Raw genomic sequence first — 25,189 nt, 5'->3', positions numbered from 1 at the left:
CAAAACTGGGGCTATCAAGGAGGAGGGAATCATGAACTGCTATAAATACCAGTCCATTTGAGTGCAAAACCTTCAGGTGTCTGCTAGTAATCTGAAGATGAAAAGGAATTTCACCCTTTCAGCACGACAATGACCCAAAGCATACTCCAAATCAACAGAGGAATGGCTATTGAATGTTATTGAATGGCCGAGCCGGAGCACAGACCTGAATCCAACTAACAATCTGTGGGGTGACCTGAAGCAGACTGTACTGTTGTGCATAAAAATGACATGAGATAAACATGAGGGAGACCTAGTATCCAGTAAAGGGGAGAAGAAGAAATGATGGGCACCTAGACACACAGAAGCGGTATTAGGCGGATATTGACGAATTATATTCACACTTTAAAGATCTTTTAAGAGTAACACACTATGGTTTATTAGTCAAAAAGACAAAAAGAAGTATAAGAGCTGAGGAGTGCTCACACACACACACACACACACACATACACACATACACACTCTCGTACAGTCAAGGGCGGGCATGTAGACATAACACACACACACTCTCTGTCTCTCTCTCTCTGTCACACACATACTATTATAACTTTATAAGAATAATAAAAAGGAATATTAAGATATTATAAGGGTAATATCTTATAATAATAAAATATATACTCTTTATAAAAATAAAGAGTAGTAGGACAGTAGAAGGGTAATATAATGATATTATGAAGTAGGAAGTACAGTCAACCATTTTGCAAGCAGTATAACTATATATAAAATAGAGATATAGAGCAAATATGAAAATAAATTATAAACTAGAAATACAGAAAAAAAGTAACACTCATAATTCAGACGGTGAAGATTCTTGTCTCGCAAGGAAGGCCTTAATTTGAAGAGAAAACCATGAGGAGCCATTTATAAGCGTGGCTGAGTCAAGCTGCCCCCGCGAGATAACAGTGAGATCAAGGTCTCTCTAAATTGTTTTGTCTCTCCACTTTTGAATCTAATGGTAACTTGGAAAGTCCTTTTTCAGAACATCATGGTAATGTAGATGAGCTCTTTTTTAACCCTATTGGTATTGATATCATAGTCTTTCTGAAACCTATGGGTTATCTACTGTGTAAATACAGTATAAATACTGGAGCTTAAGCTCAGGGTGTCAGATCACTTCTGAGAATTCTCATCGGTGTGGATCTCGTGTGGTGGAACGGAACCAATAAAGCTGGACCCTTGCTTCTTCTCACTCACGGCTGGTGTCTTTTTTTCTATCTCCAACTGGGCTCAGAGGTAGATGTGAGTATTTGCTTCTATGTTGAATTTTAAGTGTTTGTGGGTAATGGGCTAAATTTGAGCCAGCAGTACACAGGACCCTTACAATATGACTGATCTAGAATGTTTTTGCAAGAAAGAGTGGAGAAATGTCGCCTAGTCAAGATACACTGATAGACTCTTACCCAAAAAGACTGAGTGGTGTCGTAAAATCAGAAAGGTGCTTCAACAAAGTATTAGTTTCGGGGTGTGTACACTTATATACTGTCGTGGAAATTAGTCAACACTCGCAGACTCGTCCTCTGAAGGTAAAAGGGTTTATTACAGAAAGATGGTTAATACAGGATAGAATAAAGCAGGATAGAATAATGAGAGCGCTCTGAAGTGCTTGTGCTGAACCGCTACTATAGATATGAAACGCAGAGCATGACACACTCCTGTGTACCGATAAGAAGCGGATTGAGGCAGTTCAAACAGGCTCTGTTTCAGGGTCTTAGAAGATGTGCAGACGAACCTTGAGCAGAAGAACATGCTTGTGTCTCTGTAAGCATGACATGGCCTTCTTATTCGTTATCCACTGATGAGAATGAAACAGAACAAGAAGAAAACTATTACAAAGTAAAACTGAGTAATTTTACTCCGTCAACAACCGTGCAGCCTGCTTTGCCCCACACAGCCTTTTCCTCGTCTGTAGCTCGTGCTTGGATGTCTGAAAGCTGTAAAGAAGGAGTGATTATTTTATTTTGAGTTTTGGGATCATAGATGCAGCTGCTTGCTTTGCTGCACTGTCCGGTCGAGCGTTTCCTAGAAAAACGGTCTAATTTATTAGTGTGTGCATCACATTTGCATACTGCCGTAGTTTTGGGGAGTAGGACTGCTTCCAGCAGCTCAGAGGCTAGTTTGAGGTGGGCTATGTGTGTTCCTGAACTCGTCAGGAAGTTCCTGTGACTCCAAATTGTTCCAAAATCATGTACTACCTCAAAGGCATATCTACTGTCTGTGTAGACATTTACTGACTGTCCCTCAGCATGTCTTCATGCCTCTATGAGGGCATACAGTTCAGCTGCTTGTGCTGAAAGGTTTGAGGGGAGACTTCCTGGCAGTCCGTCTCGTGTGCGGTCACTACAGCATATCCCACTCGATTTTTACCTGTCTCTGGGTCACGTGATGCTGACCCGTCCACAAAAGGATGAATTTCCAATGGAACATCCTTCAGGTCGACTCTAGGGGAGCAGAGTTTGTTAGTCAGTACAACACAGTCATGTGGTTCCCCGTCTCCCTCTGTTGGAAGGAGAGTAGCAGGGTTAAGGACAGTACATCGTTTTATAGTGACTTTCGGCATGTCTAGTAGTATAGTGTTTTGGTGCAGCCACCGTTGGGGGGACAGGTGGGATATTTTCTGTTCAAGTAGGACTAACAACACCTCATGTCAGAATTGAAGAAGAGGTTCAACTCTGAGTAACCTGCCAGGTCTCTGGAATCCACCACAGCTTTCTCAGCTGCTGCTACTGCACACACACACGGCGGAAACCCTGCGGCGACTAGATCCAACTTACCTGAGAATGAGCTGTCCAACCTGTCACATATCCCATCTCTCTGAGCGGTGCTTCTAGAATGGTATAGTTTAGAATGAAAGTTCTGACGACATGAACACATACCTAGGAAAGATAGAACCTGTTTCTTTGTCAGAGGCTTGGGAATCTTCTGGATTGCAGATCCAGAAGATCAGCGGAGTTTCTTTGCCTTTGCAGAAATGTCATGACCCAAGAAATCTCACTCCTTGTTGTACATACTGTAATTTTGAGAGACTGGCTTTGTGGCCTCGCTCTGCCATTCAGAAAATGCCTTCCAATCTACTAAAAATTGCACTTCACTCTTTGTTTTAGGGGTCTGTCTCTCTCTCTCTCTCTCTCTCTCTCTCTCTCTCTCTCTCTCTCTCTCTCTCTCTCTCTCTCTCTCTCTCTCCTTTGTCTCTATATTAAGTTTCAGTTGTTCTAACTGTCTGAGGATAAAACTACCTTTTTCAGGAAAAGCACATTCTTTAACCCATACATCATATTGATTCAAACATCCTACCCCATAATTCACACGCATAAATGTGATATTAGGATCAACAGATGAGCACCCTGTTCATACCATAGCCTGTGTCTCAGGATGTGCTTTGCTACATGTTTTCCCATATATTTCTTTTCTTTTTTTTCTTTTCTTTTTTTACAGCTTCTATAACTTTCAAAGTTTTAATCAATTTAACATGCTATGAAAATCAAGTGAATATGCATTCTCGTGCACAGACAGAAAAGGTTCAAACGTGTGCCCAATCTCTAGACATTCAATTGATCATAGAAACTATAGGTTCAATAGAGCAAACCTTAAGAATGTAAAAGAGTTTACCTGTGAGGGCGAGTCCACATACAGCAATTTGGTAGGACTTACGGTTTTCTCTTCCCTTCTATCTATCTATCTATCTATCTATCTATCTATCTATCTATTATTATTTTATCTCAGTAAAATTTACTTAAATTTACTTAAATTTGCCAAATGTATCATGTACCGCTGATATGATGGAATGAGTCAATGGGTCATGCCACTTGATAACCCGCCGCAAAAATACTGCGCCTTTCGCGATTCTTAAAAAGTACTCTGTTTACTAATTTATTGCTCGAATCGGACTCTTTCCGTTAGCAAATATTTTTACCGTGATTATTTCTCTCTATATATACCTGTCGGTATATATCATAGTTTTGAAGCTGTGATCTAAGAAACACCGATATCTCTGCCGTCGCCGAGGCGAAGTTCCTGGAACTTCTTATAAGGAATCGCTCCATGTAATACTTCTCTCAATGTAATATGCACATTTCTTATATCATTGACTCCCTTCCATACAGACAGCAATACACAATGACTTCATAAGATTCTAATTCTAATTCTAAATTCTTGATGATTTCTACCAGTCAGTGGAAAGGCTGCATCGGTCTTTCACTCTGCACAATAAAGGACATGTTAACATGCGCCTGCATGTTAACACAACTTCAGGGTGAAACTTTTCTACGAACGTCCTCCGGACTGCTTGTTGTCCAGAAAAGCTGAAAAGACTCGCGCAGCCCAGCCAGGAGACGCCAAATTGTCGTGGAAATTAGTCAACACTCGCAGACTCGTCCTCTGAAGGTAAAAGGGTTTATTACAGAAAGATGGTTAATACAGGATAGAATAAAGCAGGATAGAATAATGAGAGCGCTCTGAAGTGCTTGTGCTGAACCGCTACTATAGATATGAAACGCACTGCATGACACACTCCTGTGTACCGATAAGAAGCGGATTGAGGCAGTTCAAACAGGCTCTGTTTCAGGGTCTTAGAAGATGTGCAGACGAACCTTGAGCAGAAGAACATGCTTGTGTCTCTGTAAGCATGACATGGCCTTCTTATTCGTTATCCACTGATGAGAATGAAACAGAACAAGAAGAAAACTATTACAAAGTAAAACTGAGTAATTTCCCTCACAATATGGAGCCCCTAAAGGGACATGGTGAACTAAACACAGACCGCATTTCTTTATATTTGAGTCCAATTTCAAAATAAAACTCAATGAACCACTCCATTGTGAACCTACGGAGCTGTCTGAACCACTACCAGCGGGAAAATAAACAGGAAGTGTTTGACCGAACTCATAACAGGTTTTGCGAGAGAACGCAAAAGTTTCTCGGGAGAACGCAAAAGCTTTTAAAAAAACATTTTTTTCTCCCATCCCAATTTTGTTCCATCACCATGTCCCTTTAGGGGCTCCGTACTTCTGCAACTAAGTTATTCTAAGTTTTATTGTGATTATATTGTGTAACATGATTTATAGTGTCATTCTGTTACTTCACAAAAACTTGACATTTAAACAGGGGTGTGTAGACTTTTTATATCCACTGTAAGTTCCTATCGACAACTCAGGCTTTAAGAACACTTCAGGGTGAAATATTTGTGAGCTAAATGTAATCTGTCATCAACTATTATTATTATTATTATCATTATCATTAATTGTTTAGTGACTGGTGACTTCAGGCCAAATTCAGTGATTTGTAAATGCTTCTAAGGATCATTTGGGTTTTGGACTCGAATGACTAAAACTGACTAAGACTAAAACGTTAGGCATGTGCCTGAATTTCTATATCACAATATCTAACTGTTCAATGTTATCACAATAAAAAAAAATGAAGACTAACTACAATACTAATAATTTATTCCTGAGTTGTAGTGAGAGTTCTGTCCAAACCTTTGTTTTACACCTCTGTGGACTCTGTTGAACAGATTTATGGAAGTGGAATGTCGGCCTCACAAGTCTTTATAGAATGCAGGAGTAGCAATGATATTTTGAAACGTTTGAAAAGTAAGGAATAACACAAGGCTATGCTGTTATAAGGAAATAAACCACGCTGGTGTGGTGTGATATGAACCGAAGTGTAGTGTTTTCATATAACAGCGCAACACGATTACACAACAGCGAGTGCTAACATTAAAAAAAAAAAATGTATCAATGAATGAGAAATCATACTTTTTAAATGCTATAGCTACATTTAATGATGTGGAATGTCCGTGAGGCAACTCCTGTTGTCACTTGAAGACAAATAAGGAACTTTGTTGTGTTACTGAGAAACCAGGACGCACAAACTCCTCTCTGCTGAAGACTCTCTTGTATCTGGAAACTTACTGACTGTTACCCGAGACTCCTTCCATAAATATTAAATAAACATCACTTAGTGGTTAACATGTTTGCCTCGCACATCCGGGGTTGGGGGTTTGATTCCTGCCTCCACTGTGTGTACAGAGTTTGCATTTTGTTTTGATTGGAATTTCCTAATTGTCCACTGTATGTGAATGTGCCTTGTGATGTGTTGGCACCTGATCCAGGGGGTTCCCCGCCCTGTGCCCAGAGTCCCCTGGGATAGATTCCAGGTCAGTTGTTAGTCAGAATCTGAGGTTGACATTTGTGATTCAGTTCCAAGCGGATGGAAAGAGGCTGAAGGAAGGAGGCGGATGGAAGGAAGCTGATGGACAGAGGCTGATGGAAGGAGGCTGAAGGAAGGAGGCGGACGGAAGGAGGCTGAAGGAAGGAGGCGGATGGAAGGAAGCTGATGGACAGAGGCTGATGGAAGGAGGCTGAAGGAAGGAGGCGGACGGAAGGAGGCTGAAGGAAGGAGGCTGTAGGAAGGAGGCTGAAGGAAGGAGGCTGAAGGAAGGAGGCTGAGGGAAGGAGGCGGATGGAAGGATACTGAAGGAAGGAATCATATGGAAGGAGGCGGACGGAAGGAATCGTACAGAAGGAGGAGGACGGAAGGAGGCTGAGGAAGGAAGCGGTGGGAAGGAGGCTGACGGAAGGAGGCGGACGGAAGGAAGGTGACGGAAGGAGGCGGACGGAAGGAGGCGGACGGAAAGAGGCGGACGGAAGGAGGGTGAAGGAAGGAGGCAGACGGACGGAGGCTGACGGAGGGAGGCTGAGGAAGGAGGCGGACGGAAGGAGGCGGACGGAAGGAGGAGGACGGAAGGAGTCCGAAGGTAGGAGGTGGACGGAAGGAATCATACGGAAGGAGGCGGACGGAAGGAGGCTGATGGAAGGAAGCAGATTGAAGGAGGCGGACGGAAGGAATCGTATGGAAGGAATCGTACGGAAGGAGGCGGACGGAAAGAGGCTGAGGAAGGAGGCGGACGGAAAGAGGCTGAGGAAGGAGGCGGACGGAAAGAGGCTGACGGAAGGACGCTGAAGGAAGGAAGCAGATTGAAGGAGGCGGACTAAAGGAGGCTGAGGAAGGAGGCGGACGGAAGGAATCGTATGGAAGGAGGCCGATGGAAGGAGGCGGACAGAAGGAGGCTGAAGGAAGGAAGCGGACTGAAGGAGGCTGACGGAAGGAATCGTATGGAAGGAGGCAGACGGAAGACGGCGGACGGAAGGAGGCTGAAGGAAGGAGGCGGACGGAAGGAGGCTGAAGGAAGGAGGCTGAAGGAAGGAGGCTGAGGAAGGAGGCGGACGGAAGGAGGCGGACAGGAGGAGGCGGAAGGAAGGAATCGTATGGTAGGAGGCGGACGGAAGGAGGCTGAGGAAGGATGCGGACGGAAGGAGGCTGAAGGAAGGAGGCGGACAGAAGAAGGCGGACGGAAGGAATTGTATGGAAGGAGGTGGACGGAAGGATGCTAAAGGAAGGAGGCAGACGGAAGGAGGCTGAAGGAAGGAGGCTGAAGGAAGGAATTGTATGGAAGGAGGCGGACGGAAGGAGGCTGAAGGAAGGAGGCTGAAGAAAAGAGGCGGACGGAGGAGGCTGAAGGAAGGAGGCGGACGGAAGGAGGCTGAAGGAAGGAGACGGAAGGAAGGAGACGGAAGGAAGGAGGCAGACGGAAGGAGGCGGAAGGAAGGAGGCTGAAGGAAGGAGGCAGACGGAAGGAGGCGGAATATAGGAGGCGGATGGAAGGAGGCGGACGGAAGGATGCTGAAGGAAGGAGGCGGACGGAAGGAGGCGGAAGGAAGGAGGCGGACGGAAGGATGCTGAAGGAAGGAGGCAGACAGAAGAAGGCGGAAGGAAGGAGGCAGATGGAAGGAGGCTGAAGGAAGGAGGTGGACGGAAGGAGACTCACGGAAGGAGGCGGACGGAAGGAGGCTGAGGAAGGACGCGGATGGAAGGAGGTGGACGGAAGTAGGCCGAAGGAAGGAAGCTGAAGGAAGGAATTGTATGGAAGGAGGCGGACGGAAGGAATCGTACAGAAGGAGGCTGACAGAAGGAGGCTGAAGGAAGGAGGCTGAGGAAGGAGGCTAAAGGAAGGAGGCGGATGGAAGGAGGCTGAAGGAAGGAGGCGGATGGAAGGAGGCTGAAGGAAGGAGGCGGACGGAAGGAGGCGGACGGAAGGAGGCTGAGGGAAGGAGGCGGACGGAAGGTGTCTGAGGGAAGGAGTCTGAGGAAGGAGGCGGACGGAAGGAGGCAGACGGAAGGAGGCCGAAGGAAGGAGGCCGAAGGAAGGAGGCTGAGGAAGGAGGCGGACGAGAGGAGGCGGAAGGAAGGAATCGTATGGAAGGAGGTGGATGGAAGGAATCGTACGGAAGGAGGCTGAAGGAAGGAGGCAGACGGAAGGAGGCGGAAGATAGGAGGCGGATGGAAGGATGCTGAAGGAAGGAGGCTGAAGGAAGGAGGCGGACGGAAGGAGGCTGAGGAAGGAGGCGGACGAGAGGAGGCGGAAGATAGGAGGCGGATGGAAGGATGCTGAAGGAAGGAGGCTGAAGGAAGGAGGCGGACGGAAGGAGGCTGAGGAAGGAGGCGGACGAGAGGAGGCGGAAGGAAGGAATCGTATGGAAGGAGGTGGATGGAAGGAATCGGACGGAACGAGGCTGAAGGAAGGAGGCGGATGGAAAGATGTGGACGGAAGGAGGCGGACGGAAGGAGGCTGAAGGAAGGAGGGTGAAGGAATGAGGCGGACGGAAGGAGGCTGAAGGAAGGAGGCTGAAGGAATGAGGCGGACGGAAGGAGGCTGAAGGAAGGAGGCAGACGGAAGGAGGCGGATGGAAGGAGGCTGATTCAGTTCAATTCAATTTTATTTGATATTATTTTATAGTGATTTTTACAATAGACACTGTCTCAACGCAGCTTTACAGAAACATATAAACACAGTATACAGATTTTGAATTTGCAAATTTATCCCAATTGAGCAAGCCGGTGGCAAGGAAAAACTCCCTAAGATGTTAAGAGGAACAAACCTTGAGAGGAACCAGACTCATCTGGGTAACAACAGATAGTGTGGAAAAGTTAATTATGGTTTTATATGAAGTCTGTTTGGCCTTAGAAGCAGCCGTAGTTCCTGCAATGGAAGGAAGCTGATGGAAGGAAGCGGATGGAAGGAAGCTGATGGAACACTGGGACATTGTAACTGGCCTGTAACATCAGCAGACCTCAGTCACCTGTGGGGTCATTTAAAACAGCAAGTGAACCACAAGTGACAGGATTGCTGCTGTTATTTAGGTGAGAGGAAGAGTAACCATGTATCCCAGAAGAAATGAAACACGCAACTCATTTTTGGTCTGGGGAGCTTATTGTAAAGACACAGTATTTCTGATTATCAACGCAGTACTCCTAGGTGTTGATTTCCAAATAGAGTAAAATAAATTTGCTCTAAAATTATTTAAGGTCTTCTAGTTCAGTTTATGGAGGGCATGGTGGCTTAGATCGTAGTACGTTTGCCTGGCACCTCCGTGGTTGGGGGTTCGAATCCTGTGTCTGCCCGGTGTGTGCGGAGTTGGCATTCTCTCGTTGTACTCCGAGGGTTTCCTCCGGTTTCCTCCTCCAGTCCAAAGACATGTGTTGTAGGCTGATTGGAATTTCCAAATTGTCCGTAGTGTGTGAATAGGTGTGTGATTGTGCCCTGTGATGTGTTGGCACCCCGTCCAGGGTGTCCCCCGCCTCGTGCCCCGAGTTCCCTGGTATAGTCTCCAGGCTCCCCTGCGACTTTGTGTGGGATATGCAGTACAGAAGATGGATGGATAGTCCAGTTTATAATCACATTAAAAACCAATCCAACTGAGCACATTAAATGACTGATTCATGACCGCGAGTTTTCCCCCCATCATCACATTATTTACACAGAATATTTAAGTATATTGGATAGATGTTTTTTGGGACAATTTTTATTTCATGATTTATTTTATTAAAAAGGAGTTTGTTTAGAGAGACACCACAGAGATTATAGTTATTAGCTGTTCATGACAGACAAGGATTTTGACGTTTGAGTAAACAAACAGTAAAGTTAAACATTTTGGTTGTGGACTACACGACTGTATTGGAATCACTCACGTAAACAGAATTGTTGCGTTTCCTCGTTAATAAGAGTGTGCTGGATCCACCATCATTTCATTATCGAGGAATGTCTGTTAATAATGTTAAGCTCCATCTGAGTGATACCCAAGTTTTGGTAATGTCCTGCAGGCTGGCCAAGGTGTCCAGTGATGACCTGCGTCAGCTTCGTCCGTCTACGGATCGGTCTTCAGATACTTTCATCATCACTCATGTCCCAAATCTGGAACGCAAAATAGAAAGAAAAGAATGTTGAAATGGTGTATGTAAAGAATGAAACATGACGGGGTGTGCTGTTATAGGAAATAATAACAGCCTGATGCATCTTTAATAATTAAAGAACAACTTGTCATACTTTTTATCCATTTATAGTCACATTTAAAGCTGTGGAATGTCCACAAAACAAGTTAGCTCCTGGTATTAATTGTGGTATAGAAGCTTTAAACAGGTTCACAACACCTTCACCAGCTTCTCCTTTTTATTAAATAAAACAAACAAACAAACAAAAAACAACAACATGCAGCTCGTCAGGTTACTAAGAAACCAGAAAGCGCAAAATCCTGAAGACTGTCTCATGCTGGAAAACTGTTACAAAGCGCTAACACTGGAGACTCCTTCCATAAACGTTAAATGTCACAGAAAACTCCAGGATTATTGGTTTCAGTATAACATTACAGAAGCTCGTTAACATTCGGGTTCGAACACATCTTTTACTTAACAATCATATACAGTTTTTAATTAACAGCTATTCAACAGCATGTTTTTTAATTTAATTATTTATTTTAAATCACAAGACACAAAATATAGTTATAATCCATCCATCTTCTATACCGCTTATCCTTTTCAGGGTCACGGGGATCCTGGAGTCTATCCCAGGGAGCATGGGGCACAAGGCGGGGTACACCCTGGACAGGGTGCCAATCCATCGCAGGGCACACTCACATACACACTTATATATGTATAATCCTACATGATAATTGTGTCACAGCATCTCAGAAAGAAACGGTCATCTGTCAAGCTTGTGTCTGATCAATCAGTGGTCAGCTCTGGAACAGTTGTGGTCTATGGAAAAGTATCTGCACCTGCACCTAGAGCAGGAACTCAAATGTTTCAGGAACTAAAACTGATCCTGGTTCATCCAGTGAAGAAGAAAAAACAAAAAACTCAGAATGAAAAGTTTCCTGTGGTGGAAATATGAGTACTGTTATGCAGTCCAGGAACTATAGGGCGGAGCTTGCTATACTGATCATGACCGATTGGCCAAATGCAAACTTCACAGAATGACCAGCTGATATACTGTACACTGCGATTTTTCAGAAAGTGGACAGAGAATGACACGAGAAAGGATAAGCAACGATGTAGAACTAGCGCTAGTTAAATACTTTGGAAATTGCTAAATCGTGAAAGTACTTTTGTCTTTTGTGAATCTAATTCCTGCTTGAAAGACGAGGTTATATTGTGTGTGACTGTGTGCCCAGGTGTGAATCAGCGGTTTGCCTTTATGTCAGACTCGAGAGCAGACGCAGCTGTTGTATGCGACCGGAGTTTGGAGAAGCTGGGTGTGTGATTGATGTGTGGCTGCTTTTGTAAAAGGAAATCACTCCCCCACACCCCCCCCCCCCCCCCCCCCCCACACACACACACACACCCCTACAGCACACCTGGCTGTCAAAAGCTGGTGAGTGTCATTGACATGCTAATAAATACCGACCAAAAACCCCTGACACACAAAACACACAACACACACAACACACTGGCTCCGAGCAGAGCGAGCACTTTGAAGTTTCAGCCAAAGTCAGAAAAAAAGAGAACTTCACAGATAAGTGTGTGTGAGAGAAAGTGGAGAAGGAGAAGAGGACATTCTGTGCTGTTTTTTTTCCCCTTCAGGAAGTGATAGAGGCCTGTGACTAAACTTCACACACACAACTGACCGCACAGCTTAGCGTCAAACACACTGCTGCCACGCTGACGCTAGAAAATTCCACACATTCCTGCTCCAGAAACACTCAGCATAGTTTGGATCAGACTGCAATGGCATCCGAGCAGGCTGACCAACACACACACAGACCCACACACACACACACACCAGCTGGCTGTAACAACAGGCCTAAGGCCCACCAGACTTCAGCTTCAGTCATTTCTATAAAGCACTCCACTGTAAGTAGTGTATAATAATGAACTTTACACCAAAGTGCTCCTGAATTCTCAATTCTGATTGGTCAATAGCTGTTGATTAATTTTCTATGCCAGCAATACTTGGACTGGTATGGTGGATGCTCCATAAAACTTAATGCACTAACCAAAAATTAAACTAATAAATTAAAGCTGTTATTTAACAAATGAAAACGTACAACTCTTAGGGTCTTTCTCAGAAATGTGGCAAGCTGGCGTTTTTTGTTTTTTTTATTATTATTATTTTGTATTTCAGTGGTTAAAAAGTACAACATGCCATTAATTTATTGAATTAAAAGAAATCATTTTGGCAACGTTGTGTGGTACAAGAAGAACAGAACACCTCAGGACGTGCCGTTATTGGAAAAATAACACCATTGTGTTTTATTATTTATTATTACATACTTCATCTCTTATAGTGTATATACTTTTATACATAATTCTCAGCTTGTTTCATTGTGGCCTAAAACCACTGATACAACACTTTATTTAAATTAAATGAACATGTTGAAGCACATTCTGATTTTGTTGTACAGTACATGAGCACACTGATGCCATGATGGTCTAGTGTTGCTCTGATTGACAGGGGAGAGAGAGTATGCCGTCCCTCACACCCAGAGGTTCTACTTACGCGATAAAGTAATTAACCGAATGTTACTATTCACGTTACTGTGCTTGAACTAGACTAGCTACTTAATGTTACATAGCTAATGCTGGCGAGGTAACATTAACATTATCTATGGCTTGTTTACTAGATCACACTATACCATTTTAAAACCAGTATTTCATGCTAATTGGTATATCAAGCTGAAGAAATGAAAAGAAAGGTCATTGGTCGGATAAAAATGTAAATTAAGCTCCGCTCTTATTTATCCAGGACGTGTAAAGCCTGACAAAGCCCTCAAAGACGGTAAACAAGTATGAGGTCTAGTTTCATGTTAGATAAAATAATGTAGCCAACTATATATTTTATTACAAAATCAGGTCAGTGTTACATTTGTAAACGACGTCACAGCTTGCAGCCGTTCGTCAGCGTTACAATTCATTCACACACAGTCTCTCAGCTACTAAGAATACTAACATGTGTTGTACTAACATGGGGAAAGGGAGACTGTCACAACATGTTTGCTAAATAGTGTACAAGAGTGCTCTAAATAAATGACCATGAAGGCTAAAACCTGATTGGCGGCACCGAGACGCTAAACAAAGTGCTGTTACAACGGATCTAAAAAAAAAGTCTACACACCCCTGTTAAAATGGCAGGTTTTTGGGATTAAAAAAAGAGAAACCAAATAAATCATATCAGAACTTTTTCCACCCTTAATGCGAAATTACAACGTATAAACACAATCAGAAACATTTTATGGAAAAACATAAATAATAAAAAATTTACAATAGCCTCGTCGCATAAGTGTACACACCCCTAAACTAATACTTTGTTGAAGCACCTTTCTGATTTTACGACACCACTCAGTCTTTTTGGGTAAGAGTCTATCAGTGTATCTTGACTTGGCGATATTTCTCCACTCTTTCTTGCAAAAACATTCTAGATCAGTCATATTGTAAGGGTATCTCCTGTGTACAGCCCGCTTCAGGTCACCCCACAGATTGCTAGTCGGATTCGGGTCTGTGCTCCGGCTCGGCCATTCAATAACACCGATGTTCTTTTGGTTAAGCCATTCCTCTGTTGATTTGGATGAAGGCTTTGGGTCATTATCGTGCTGAAATTCCTTTTCATCTTCAGCTTACTAGCAAACCCCTGAAGGTTCTGCACTAAAATGGACTGGTATTTATAGCAATTCATGATTCCCTCCTCCTCGATAAAAGTACATGCTTGTACATGTTTTGTAAGCTCTGTGCTTCATGGCTTCAGAAGTCTGATTAAACCAAGAAAACCCTACAGTAACAGCTGATCTTTATTTGGAGTTAATCAGAATCGATGTCATTGATGACAGCTGTATGATCATTACTTTTCAACACGAGAGTGAATGTGATTGGTTCATTCTGAACACAGCCACATCCCCTTATAATTACAAAAATCCGTGCACACTTACGCAACCAGGTTATTGCAACGTTATTATTGTATCCTTAAAATGTTTCTCACTTAATTTTTCATAATGCTGTAACTTCACACTGAGGGTGGAAAAAGTTCTGACATGATTCATCTTGGTTTCATTTTTTTTCCCATCACAGAAACCTGCCATTGAAACGGGGGTGTGTAGACTTTTTTATTTTTTATTATTATTATTATTTTTTATATCCACTGTATGTTACAGTTCGACCTGAATGATACATTTGTAAATCTATTTCTTGGAGTCTGAAGTAACACACGTTCTCAGTGCACTATGCATTACGAGTAATGGTGTGCTATGAGCGATTAGAAGAAATCCTATACATCTGAGTGTTTGACGTTCTGTGACCTGGGCTTTTTTAAGCACAGATGTGCGACTGTCTCTGGTTTCCTGTTTGAGCTGTAGATGTCTAGAAAACACGAGACACTGTTCAGAGGTTAGTTTAAGGCAGTTTTGCTCAGAATGTGACACATCGGCAGCTCTTACAGTAAACGTGCACACTGTGTGGCCTCTCGGCTTCTCCTCCGCTTTGTGGTCGTGAGATCACAGCTGTCAGTTCATTCCTGGAAGATTATAATTATGCGGACTATAATTATGTGTGTTCTCATGGGGCGGTAATTGGACATGATAAATATTATACTATAGGTATACTGTAAGTGTGTGTACCAGCGTTGTTGTATTCTTGATTCTGATTTTTCAGAAGGTGTTGACTGAGTTTCTATAACTTCATAATAACACACTCGTTCTAATATGTTAGTGCTTCTATAATAACACAGTTGTTACGCAGGAACTTCTACGTAGCCGTTCCAAATAAACAAGTTAAAAAATGCCAGGAATTGTTGATATGATACGACACTCTGTCAATTTTGGAGGAAGTCTCCAGCGTAAACACTTTGTAACAGAATGATTCCTTAGGTTTTTCGACACAGGAATATAAATCAGATCAGAGTGCTTTCGTGGTTTCTTGGTACCATGACGAACTGTAATTTTGTCTTCCAGAAAGAGAGAGAGAGGAGAAGAAAAAAAAAAAAGAGAAACTGGTTAGGGAACGACTGTTTATAGCAGTTATTTCTAATATAAGAAATAAGAGGAACTAACTTGTTTCAAGGACATTCCACAACATTAAACATAACTATGAAAAAGATAAAGAGGACATCATTCTTTAATTAAAAAAAAAAAAAAGAAATCATTTGCAAATAGCTAATCCATCCATCCATCCATCCATCCATCCATCCATCCATCCATCCGATTTCTGTACCGCTTATCCTACACACGGAGTCCCAGAGTCTGGAGCCTATCTCAGGGAACTCGGGGCACAAGGCGGGGGACATCCTGGACGGGGTTGCGAACCCATCGCAGGACACAATCCCATGTCCATTCACACACTACAGACAATTTGGAAATGCCTATTAGCAGTGCGGACTGTGGGGGGGAAACCAGAGCACCCGATGGAAACCCACAAGGCACGGGGAAAACATGCAAATTCCGTGCACACAGGGCAGAAGTGGGAATCGAATCCCCATCATGGAGGTGCGAGGCAAACGTGCTATCCACTAAGCCACCGCGTCCCACATGTAAATAGCTAACGAAATAACTAAAGTCTGGGAAATGAACAGTGGACAGTTTTGAGTGAGTTTCTCGGTCTCCCAAAGGTAGGTGTACATGTGCCACGTACACTGCTTGGAGCTGTGTAGACACTGTTACCAGGTACACGGGTTTCTGGAAGAATTGATGCGGGTTAATTAATTTGTCATTCATTTCATTCTGCTACAATTCTTCCGTCTCTGCAGGTAAAATCCCAGAGAGACGCGGTGGTGTTTATGTACCAGAAACATCGTCCATTACTTAATAAATAATTATCTGTAACTAATTTTGGGGGAAAAAAAACCCCCCAAAACCCAAAACATCGGAAGTCTATTATTTTAATTTCTACTGACACTAATGTGGTAAGCGTAAAATAAACATGCAAGAATAAAGTTTCTATAGAAATGGTGTCTAAGACTTTTCTACAGTACTGTGGCTCAATCTCATATCTGAGAAAGAAATTGAAGAACTCAAAACAGGGCTTTCTTGACATTCAAATTTGACAGGAGTCACAGTTTATTCTGTACACGCTACTTGCATTCCTCTTTAGTCCGGAGCATTTTGATGGCTGTGTGATTGATCTTTTCCATCATTTTACAGCAACTTTTAAACTGTAATTCGCACCTCATGCCGAGCGCATTCGGTAGGCTGTCCCAAGTGCAGTTTGCGTAATGAGCTTAATGCGAGCGCGTTTTTTTTCGACCGTGCTGGATCCGGCGCCTATCCCAGGAACACCGTGTATGAAGCAGGAATACAGTACGTCTCAACACAATCCCTGCTAGTCCCTCGCACTGCTTCATGCGCACAACACACTCGCACATTCACGATTAGGGGAAATTTTGACTCAGTCCACCTATGTGTATGGTTATGGAGTTTTTGGAGAACTCATAGGGGCAAAAGACTTCAAATTTCAACTTGAGCTGCTGATTCTTTTTCTTGTTTACAAATATAGGCGACTGAAAGTAGTAGTAATACACCGCTTTATATTCTATGTCAGGTGTTGTCAAACTGATCGAGTATTTCAGCCAGATGCTAATATTTTAAATTATTTATTTATTTTTGACGTAGCAGAGCCAATAAACACATGGGGGAAAAAAAAAAAAAAAAACAAGGGAAAAAAAAAACGTACCACAGTTCACAGAAATTAATACATTTTCTAAAGATGATCTGTAGCACATAACATGAATTGATGTAAATTATTTAACTGAAGGGAGCTCATCGGATCAGACTCTATGTCTAGGGCTAGAGACATTAGTACATAAAGTGAAGAGTTTTCACAAACTCTCATCGATTCTTTTTTATTTCACTTTACTTAGCGTCTTTGGTCTGATTAGCAAACTAAACACACTGCTTGTCTTAAAACATAATTCGAGGATGAAAACAACGTTTTAAGACAAATGGATGTAGTCTATGTGTTTCCTCCATCTCATTTGTTGAGTCCATGACATTAGTCAAAAGTGGTGACATGAAGCACCATTATGAAACAAAACACAACCTATGCAAACTGTCTTAATAGCCATAAACTATCAATTAACAGTTAACTAGTAAAAGGTAACCATTCATATCGCTAATCATCTGGCTTATTGCAATCAAGAAGATTGATATAACTAGACCTTTACAAATTTTAGTTGAATACCCCAGCTGTAAGTGTTGCAGAGTCGGCGTATAAGCACAGAAGCTATCACCTAGATTTCATATCAAACCACATAACTGATGAGAACCACTGGAAATTTCACCAGGACACATAATCAAAGTGATAAAGGAAGAGATTTTTATTTTTTTTTTTGGTTGTGTTAATGTGTGAAAAGCAGAAGGTGTAGGGGGTGTAATAAAACTGAACAAGCCATTAGGAGATCTCCAAATGGAACATTAATTTCAAATAATAGTCCACGGAAATGGGATGAAGAAAAGCTTGTCTGCATGATGGAGAAAATCTGTTTTGTGTTTTTATATATATATATATATATAATATATATAATATATATATATATATATATATATTTGAATGCAATGACACACTGCAGACCGTGCTGTGCTTTAGTCTGGAGTGTAGATTATAAAATGATTACTGAAAGGAAAAGTACAATGCAGCTGAGATTTTCTCCATTCTGTACAGCCAGCAGTGACTAATGTGAGGTGCTAACATTAACGCTACACTTGGTAGATAGCGCTGATTTTCATTATGTTTTGACATGTGCGCTCCACATTTACACCTAAAGGTTTATGAGACGGAACACAGGAGCACTCTAAAGAACGAAATCCAAAGGAAATGGTCAACAAATGACCAAGCATTTCCAACCATTATCAGAAACGCTGCACGTTTCCCCTCTTCTAATGACCACAAAATACATGATTAGTCCATTGAAGAGAATAGACTGATACACAAAATAAACCACATACTAACTATCAACCCCTCTCTTAATGAACACTTTGTGGCATTGGGTGGTCAAACTAATCACCCCATCCTCAATAAACAATCTGTAACTGCAGATACAGCATCATACATGAAATGACAAAAAGATTAAATATGTGATGTGAATACTAATCACTTATAATGTATTTGGATTAATAATGTTTCAGACAGGGTTGTTTCTGGCCATTTTGGCACCCTAGGTGAGATTCTTCTTGTTACACTTCATTTTACAGCTCAAAAGTGCTTAACGTAAAAGCGAGCTTGCACTTCTAAGGCAATGACTGAAATGGATTAAGGCAACAATTATAAACTGATTATTATCGATTATAAATAGATTGTAAATATTTTTTGGAAAAATTATAGATAAGAACTATATAAAAAAAATAGTAGAGACGCAACGATAAAGGCACCTTCTCACGTTATGGGCCATCGGCCGATAGTTTAAAAACATCCGGTGATCAGGGCTGATTATATCCTGTCAATCAAAGGAGGGCGGGAAAACATAGATTTCGTGTGGGATGATGAAAAAACTGCAGTTTGTAATCTCTGTAATCTCTGCACTGATAAAATTTTACAGCGGAAGTGAGCAGCAGTGAAGCGGGAGTTGCGTCGAGTGCAATGTTTTTTTTTTGCCACGCTGAATTAAAGCACCAGTACACCGTTGAAAGATTTACATGAAGATGAATTGACAAAAAAAGTATACATTGCACAGAAAAATATATTTGTAGAGTGGTATATTTCACATCCAGTTAATGTTAATATATAAAAGTTGATGTTATATATGACCAGTTTGATGTTCAGAGATGAAATAGAAATGCTTGTGTTTGTGGCGAGTGAATGTGAGACTAACAGGAGGTTTTTTACAATTCAGTCAATGTTAATATGAATTAATAACATTCAATAAGTTAATAATCTTACTTTAATCTTCAGAATTTAGTTCATGTGTTCATGTTAATTAGAGTCATGTGTGTTCTGTTTATGACACCAGTTACTGTCAAACAACTTGTTGAAATGGAGAGAATAAAGTTTTTATTTGCATTTCTTTCAGAATTGTGGAATTAATTATTATTAATTTAAAAGAAAAGATAAAAGGCAGATCTATCGGTATCGGTTATCGGTATCGGCCGAGATCACGCTGAATAATCGGTCATCGGTATCGGCTGAGAAATTTTGTATCAGTGCATCTCTAATAAATAGTTCATATTTGTAAACTTGTGTGTAAATGTAATATTAAACTCAATTGAATCTCATTGTATCACAGCAGATTCAGTGGTATAGTCAATTATCGAATTGTTTCTTCGAATCGAAATTGTATCACATAGTAGCAGATTCAGTTGTATCATCAAATATAGAATCACTGCCGTAAGAATGTAAATATTTTATCATGTGAAATCAGTTTTTACATCCCAGCAGTTAGCTAGATACTGTATATACGCTTACTAACCACTTTATTAGGTACACATGTTCATTCATGCAATTATGTAAATCAGCCAATCATGTGGCAGCAGCACAATGCATAAAATCATACAGATACAGGACAGATGTATTCAGATTCAGTTAATGTTAACATCATAGATGATGAGAGAGGTCAAAGGAGAACGGCCAGGCTGCTTTGAGCTGACAGGATGGCTACGGTAACTCGTATAACCACTCTTTACACCCGTGGTGAGCAGAAAATAATCTCAGAATGCACAACACACTGAGCCTTGAGGCAGCTGGGCAACAACAGCAGAAGACCACATCGGGTTCCACTCCTGTCAGCCAAGAACAGGAATCTGAGGCTATAGAGGGCACAGACTCATGGAAACTAGACAGCTGAATATTGGAAAAAGACCAGTTGATGTTTTTCCCAATTACCAATTGTATATATTTATTTTCTTATCCACAATGTATAGGCTCTCAGTAAAATTTTGCATTGATTATAAAATACTACCAATGACCTATAAAGCACTGAATGGTCACGTGTCACAGTACCTGAGTGAACTTTAGTTTTTTTTTTTAAAAATATGCCATGGCTGCTTCAATAAAAAGGTGCAGGCTCTTTGTTGGTACCTAGAATAGTGAAGGCTACAGCAGGGGGAAGAGCTTTCTCTTACAAAGACCCCAGTTATGAAACAGCCTTCCAATTAGTGTTCAGGACTCAGACACAGTCTCAGTCTTTAGGTCAAGGCTCAAAAACTATTTCTTTAATAAAGTCTTTTGATAGTAGCTTTTCTGTTCACAGATCTGGAGGGCTCATGGAAATAGAGTGTTTTGGAAAAACTGGGAGCTTTTGCTTTGCCAACTGAGGAAGAAATTGCAGGGCTTTCAAAAATAGGCCAATCACGTTTCCTTATGCTGATGATGTAACAGTTTCTACAAGGAGTGATAACGATATATTGAATTTAACAAAAGTTTTAAACAACTATGAAAAGGCCTCAAGTAAACTGGGAAAAGCATGAAGGATACTTAACAGGAGACTGGCTGGGAAGAGCGCCTCCAGTGCTTCCATGGGGGTTTAAATGGGGAAGAGAAGGATTGAGGATGTTGGGAGTGCATATAGGAATGGAGGAATATAGAATACCGAAAAACAAATAGGAAGGTATGGTGGAGAAAATGTATGACCGGTTGTCTCAATGGTCTCGGGTGCTGCCTCAGCTATCTTAAAAGTACAGATAGTGTTGTTCAAAAACTACAAAGTAAATTGAAAAAAACAAATTTTTTGTTTTGTTTTTTGGGCTGGACAGCATTGGACAAAATCTGCTGTACTTTTCCACCCTATTCAAAACGTCTGTTGGACATTAAAAACAGACTCAAGACTTTCAGACTTCAAGAAGCACAAAGACTGCTGTATTCATAACCTTGCTGGGCTGATACAGCTGGTGCTTTGTTACGAAAAGCAGATCATTCAAATATGATGTGCAAACGTTCTTGATCAGACTGGATAACATTACGTTGTTTTTTTGATGACGTTGATATTGTTTTCTTCTAAAGATATGTACAGTATATTATGGTCAGATAAATTCGACACAGTGTAAATATAAATAAAGGTGTGTGAAAAGTCAAAAGTCTCTCCCTCTCTTTCTCTCTCTCATAATGATACTATCCAGGGTCACCCAGAAGAGGATGAGTTCCCTTTCAAGACTGGTTCCTCTCAAAATGTATTCCTCATGTCGTCTCATGGAGTTTTCCCTGGCTTGCTCATTCAGGATTAATCTAAATCAATATCCAGATTTCCGTTAAGCTGCTTTGTGACAATGTCCATTGTTAAAAGTACTATATAAAGAAAACGGAATTAAACTGTACTAAAGAGGACAGGCATGAATAAACAACAATCGCATCTGCATATTAAACGTGCCCGTTTTAGCCTTGTGTTGATAATTGGTGAAACAGACAAAAGTGACCATGTTGAAACGTTTATTACATACGAGTGACGTTTCCAAATAATATCTTAAATCATGGATTGATATGTTCCTGAACTCCCTTTCACGCTGTTATTTGCATGATAATTAATTCATTTTTGATTGCCTCCATGATGTCTACAGGCTCTATAAAGCTGTGATAAAACAGTTCACCATAAACTTACTTTCAAAAGCGCTACTCTTGAGAGATCAAAGAATAAATCGGGAGTCCTGGAGGACACGCTGTACAGGCACTAATGAAAATAAAACCAGCTCTATCACATGGCAGAGTAAATGATCTCCCTGTTGGAACAATCCGTCTATGATGTGAAATTCAGTCAAGGACATTCAAAAACAACTGACCTCCACTAGGGTCATAAAGTCAGAACATTAAGACAGACCTGCTGATGAATAATGAGTTTCTGAAATAATCTATTGTGAGGTTATTCATATTAATACACAAAAAACCCCTTCTGTTCATTTAAAAGCTGTCTTCTATTACTATAAAAGTGATTCAAGTATAAATGTATTAACAAAACTTGTTATGTCGAGTCAAGGGTAATGACAATTAATTATAGCTGTGGCACTGCCTCAAACCACCACACAATTTTGGACTAGAAGTTCGCTCTGGACTCATTTTTAATCCCACTCTTTTCCACAGAAAATATGCTCAATGCCATCAATTCCCAAAGTTACTATACTACTTGTTTGTACCTGCTTGCAATCTTTTCTTTACTGAAGATGAATGAATGAACGTGGTAAACACATTTCAGAGCTCATTGTGAGCAACCTGCTGAGTCCAATATGCTCCCATGTTAATGAAGATGTCTGGTCTCCTGCTCTAGCCATTATGAAAGTAAAAACACCTGCTCCCACAACATATTTGTTGGGTCCCACCGTATACCACTTTCTTCAGTAGATGTTTATTACTCTATTACTATTAATGGGATCCAATCTTTCTACTGTCGCCATTTCCAAAAATACAGAAGATGATGTTTTTGAGATCTTTTATACATCTCTGATCTATAAAAACAGGTCTCTCTATTTATCCCCGGGTCGAGAAGAAGCCGCCAATTTCCATACAATAGTTGTTACTTACATTATTGTTAAATATTAAAAAAAAAATAAAAATAAAATAAGTACACTATATTGCCAAAAGTACGTGGACACAGGACCAATCCCCAAATTGTTGTCTTTGTTTGCCTTCGCATTTAGAATTCCACTTTACTAGATCTAAGGGTCCAAATCTGTTCCAGCATGGCAATGGCTCTGTGCGAGGTCCATGAAGACATGGTTTGCTAAGGCTGGAGTGAAAGAACTCAAAAAGCCTGCACAGAGCCCTGACCTCAACCCAACTGAACACCTCTGGAATGAATGGGAATGCAGACTGCACCTCAGGTCTCCTTGCCTGAAATCAGTGCCCGACTTCACCAATGCTCTCGTGGCTGAACGGGCACAAATCCCCACAGCCACGCACCGAAATATAGAGGAATGCCTTCCCAGAAGAGTGGAGGTTATTACAACAGCAAGGGAGATTAAATCTAAAATGGGATGTTCAACAAGCATATATGGGTGTGATTGGTCAGGTGACCGCAAACTTTAGGCGATATAGTGTATAAATGTATTGTATATGTACGCTTCTGGCCAATCGCACATATGTTTTAGAGGGAGGATTGCATAGAAAAGAGCAAGTCAGTGCAAAAAGGCTGGAGATATGGGAAGTGCCGGGAAGTGTACAAAACTTTAGGCAATTAGTGGCAACCAGTTTTGCAGTATTTTTTCCACCTCCCAAAACTAAGTGTATATCAGAGCCTTGCTTGCTTGCTCGCTCAGAGCTGTATGTGTAAATCTGGATCAGTGTTAAAAAATTAACCATATAGTGTAAAGTCCAAGATTCTGAAGTGTAAGCTCAGTGCCAAAAATATATAATATGCTCAGTAAGCTACGATCGAAACATCTGAGGCTGACACTAAAAGCTAGTTAGCCACTTGGTATAGTATTTTCCCCACTCATATTAGGTTTATTCAACTTACAGTTTTGTCCATTGGCCCGAGCTGGTCAAGGACATTACAACAAATTTGTGTCATGAGGTCCAGCTCTGCAAGGACTTCACTGAAAAATTCCCACTGTATAAAAGCACCAAGATAATACTGTCTCTCTGTAACACAGAATAAAGGTAATATATGCACTCAAAGAACATTTTTGTAAGTAGCTTTTTTTCAATCATCTGTTTTTTGAAACCCATAAGAAGCTGATGAATTAAGCTTGCTCTGGAAAAAGATAGGGCGGCCATTTTGATGAGGCATGACAACAATAATAATCCCTCAGACAGCCTCAAAATTAGGTTGTGAGTCTATCACACTGGACTTATGCTATAGCCATAGTGAACTAGTGAATTTCTGTTAGGCAGTTGAGAGTCAACACCATACAGTCATTCAGTATACAGTCTAGCATCTCATTTTGAGCTGTTTTAGAAGTACTTGTGTTACTTTTGAATAAGCACTATTTTATTTTATTGTTTCATTTTATATAACTGAGTTACTCTCAGTCACAACTGCCATGCTCAAAAAGTAATAAGGTTAGCTAGGTTATTTCAAAACATGTCAAGTTACAGGTTTCAAATATTTTTTTTTTAGATTTGTTGACACAAACAACGATCCTTCCCTCCCAACTACACCTGCCACAAACTACACCCCACCTCCATATATACACTTGTAATCCCATAACATGCATTTTTTAAATCTGCAAAAAAAAAAAAAAAGAGGGGCCATCACAAATCAAAGGGGGGGGGCCGGGGGGCGCTCCATGTTCTTCATTTCTTAGCAACAAGCTAGCCAGTCACTCTCTAAACTCAGTGGAACGCATAGTTGAGGAGACTACCCCGAGTTATTGAGTAGGAATGTCGAGTTGAGGGGGCCTTTTCTTTGGCTTTTCTTGGTCGGAGGTAAGGAATTACAAGTTAAGACCTCTAGTTGAAGTGCTACAATACGATCTTACACATACTTATGCAAAAATCATACAAACAACCGTACACATACTTTGGAAAAATGCAGTCTCCACTAAGTAGCTCGGTAATGATTCTTTTCTTTGAACACTCTTTCCTGCCAAAGATATTCAGTCAAAGATGTTTGCTAACAACTGGCTTCAACGGGGCACCTCACCGGCAGAACAGACAAGTCTTAAGAGTCACACTTTTAAAATGATACATGATTAATGAGATTCTGAATGCACCAGGATCGCAACCTTATGTCTACCATGTGTATTCTTTACTTTATAAACGCTCATCCACTGAACAGTAATGAGATAGCTTTCGCTGAGGATCACGTCTTAAAACTCGGTCAAAACCTTGTATTTCCTCATCTGTAAGTCGCTTTGGATAAAAGCGTCTGCTAAATGAATAAATGTAAATGTAAATCATAGGTACAAGGTGTAACATTACGTCTTTTCATTTCCTTCCAAATAGGGTCAGATGCTACAGTATCTTGGTAGCATTCAAATGCTGCCTG

The 25,189-nt window shown here is 41.2% G+C and overlaps 2 protein-coding genes across 2 annotated transcripts in view; both read right to left on the bottom strand.

Moving 5' to 3' along the window:
* Positions 1–6,519: 6,519 nt before the first annotated feature.
* LOC128628899 (uncharacterized) lies at positions 6,520–9,515 on the bottom strand. Its single transcript, XM_053673906.1, has 3 exons — positions 9,461–9,515; positions 7,987–8,718; positions 6,520–7,646 (listed from the first exon to the last, which is right to left on the bottom strand). Exons 1-3 carry the CDS (start codon positions 9,513–9,515, stop codon positions 6,520–6,522), a joined length of 1,914 nt encoding a protein of 637 aa, XP_053529881.1.
* Positions 9,516–9,876: 361 nt separating this feature from the next.
* Positions 9,877–25,189, bottom strand: part of atg7 (ATG7 autophagy related 7 homolog (S. cerevisiae)) — a 115,126-nt gene continuing 99,813 nt past the window's right edge. The window contains exon 20 of the mRNA XM_017450797.3: positions 9,877–10,285. Coding sequence (XP_017306286.1) covers positions 10,253–10,285 — 33 coding nt within the window. The 3' untranslated portion in view covers positions 9,877–10,252. The remainder of the gene's footprint in view (positions 10,286–25,189) is intronic.

The sequence above is a fragment of the Ictalurus punctatus genome, chromosome 21 (assembly GCF_001660625.3).
Source record: "Ictalurus punctatus breed USDA103 chromosome 21, Coco_2.0, whole genome shotgun sequence".
In the NCBI taxonomy this organism is placed as follows: Eukaryota; Metazoa; Chordata; class Actinopteri; order Siluriformes; family Ictaluridae; genus Ictalurus; species Ictalurus punctatus.
The sequence above is the reverse complement of the archived record's forward strand: the minus strand, read 5'-3'. Positions and strand labels throughout refer to the sequence as shown.

Excerpts from the sequence above, each read along its gene's own strand:
- LOC128628899 (XM_053673906.1), bottom strand. The coding sequence starts at position 9,515 with ATGCCAACTCCGCACACACCGGGCAGACACAGGATTCGAACCCCCAAC. Across the intron at positions 8,719-9,460 it reads TCGAACCCCCAACCACGGAG|CCTCCTTCCTTCAGCCTCCT; the intron begins GTGCCAGGCAAA and ends TCATTCCTTCAG. Across the intron at positions 7,647-7,986 it reads CCTTCTGTCAGCCTCCTTCT|CCTCCTTCCTTCCGCCTCCT; the intron begins GTACGATTCCTT and ends TCCTTCCTTCAG.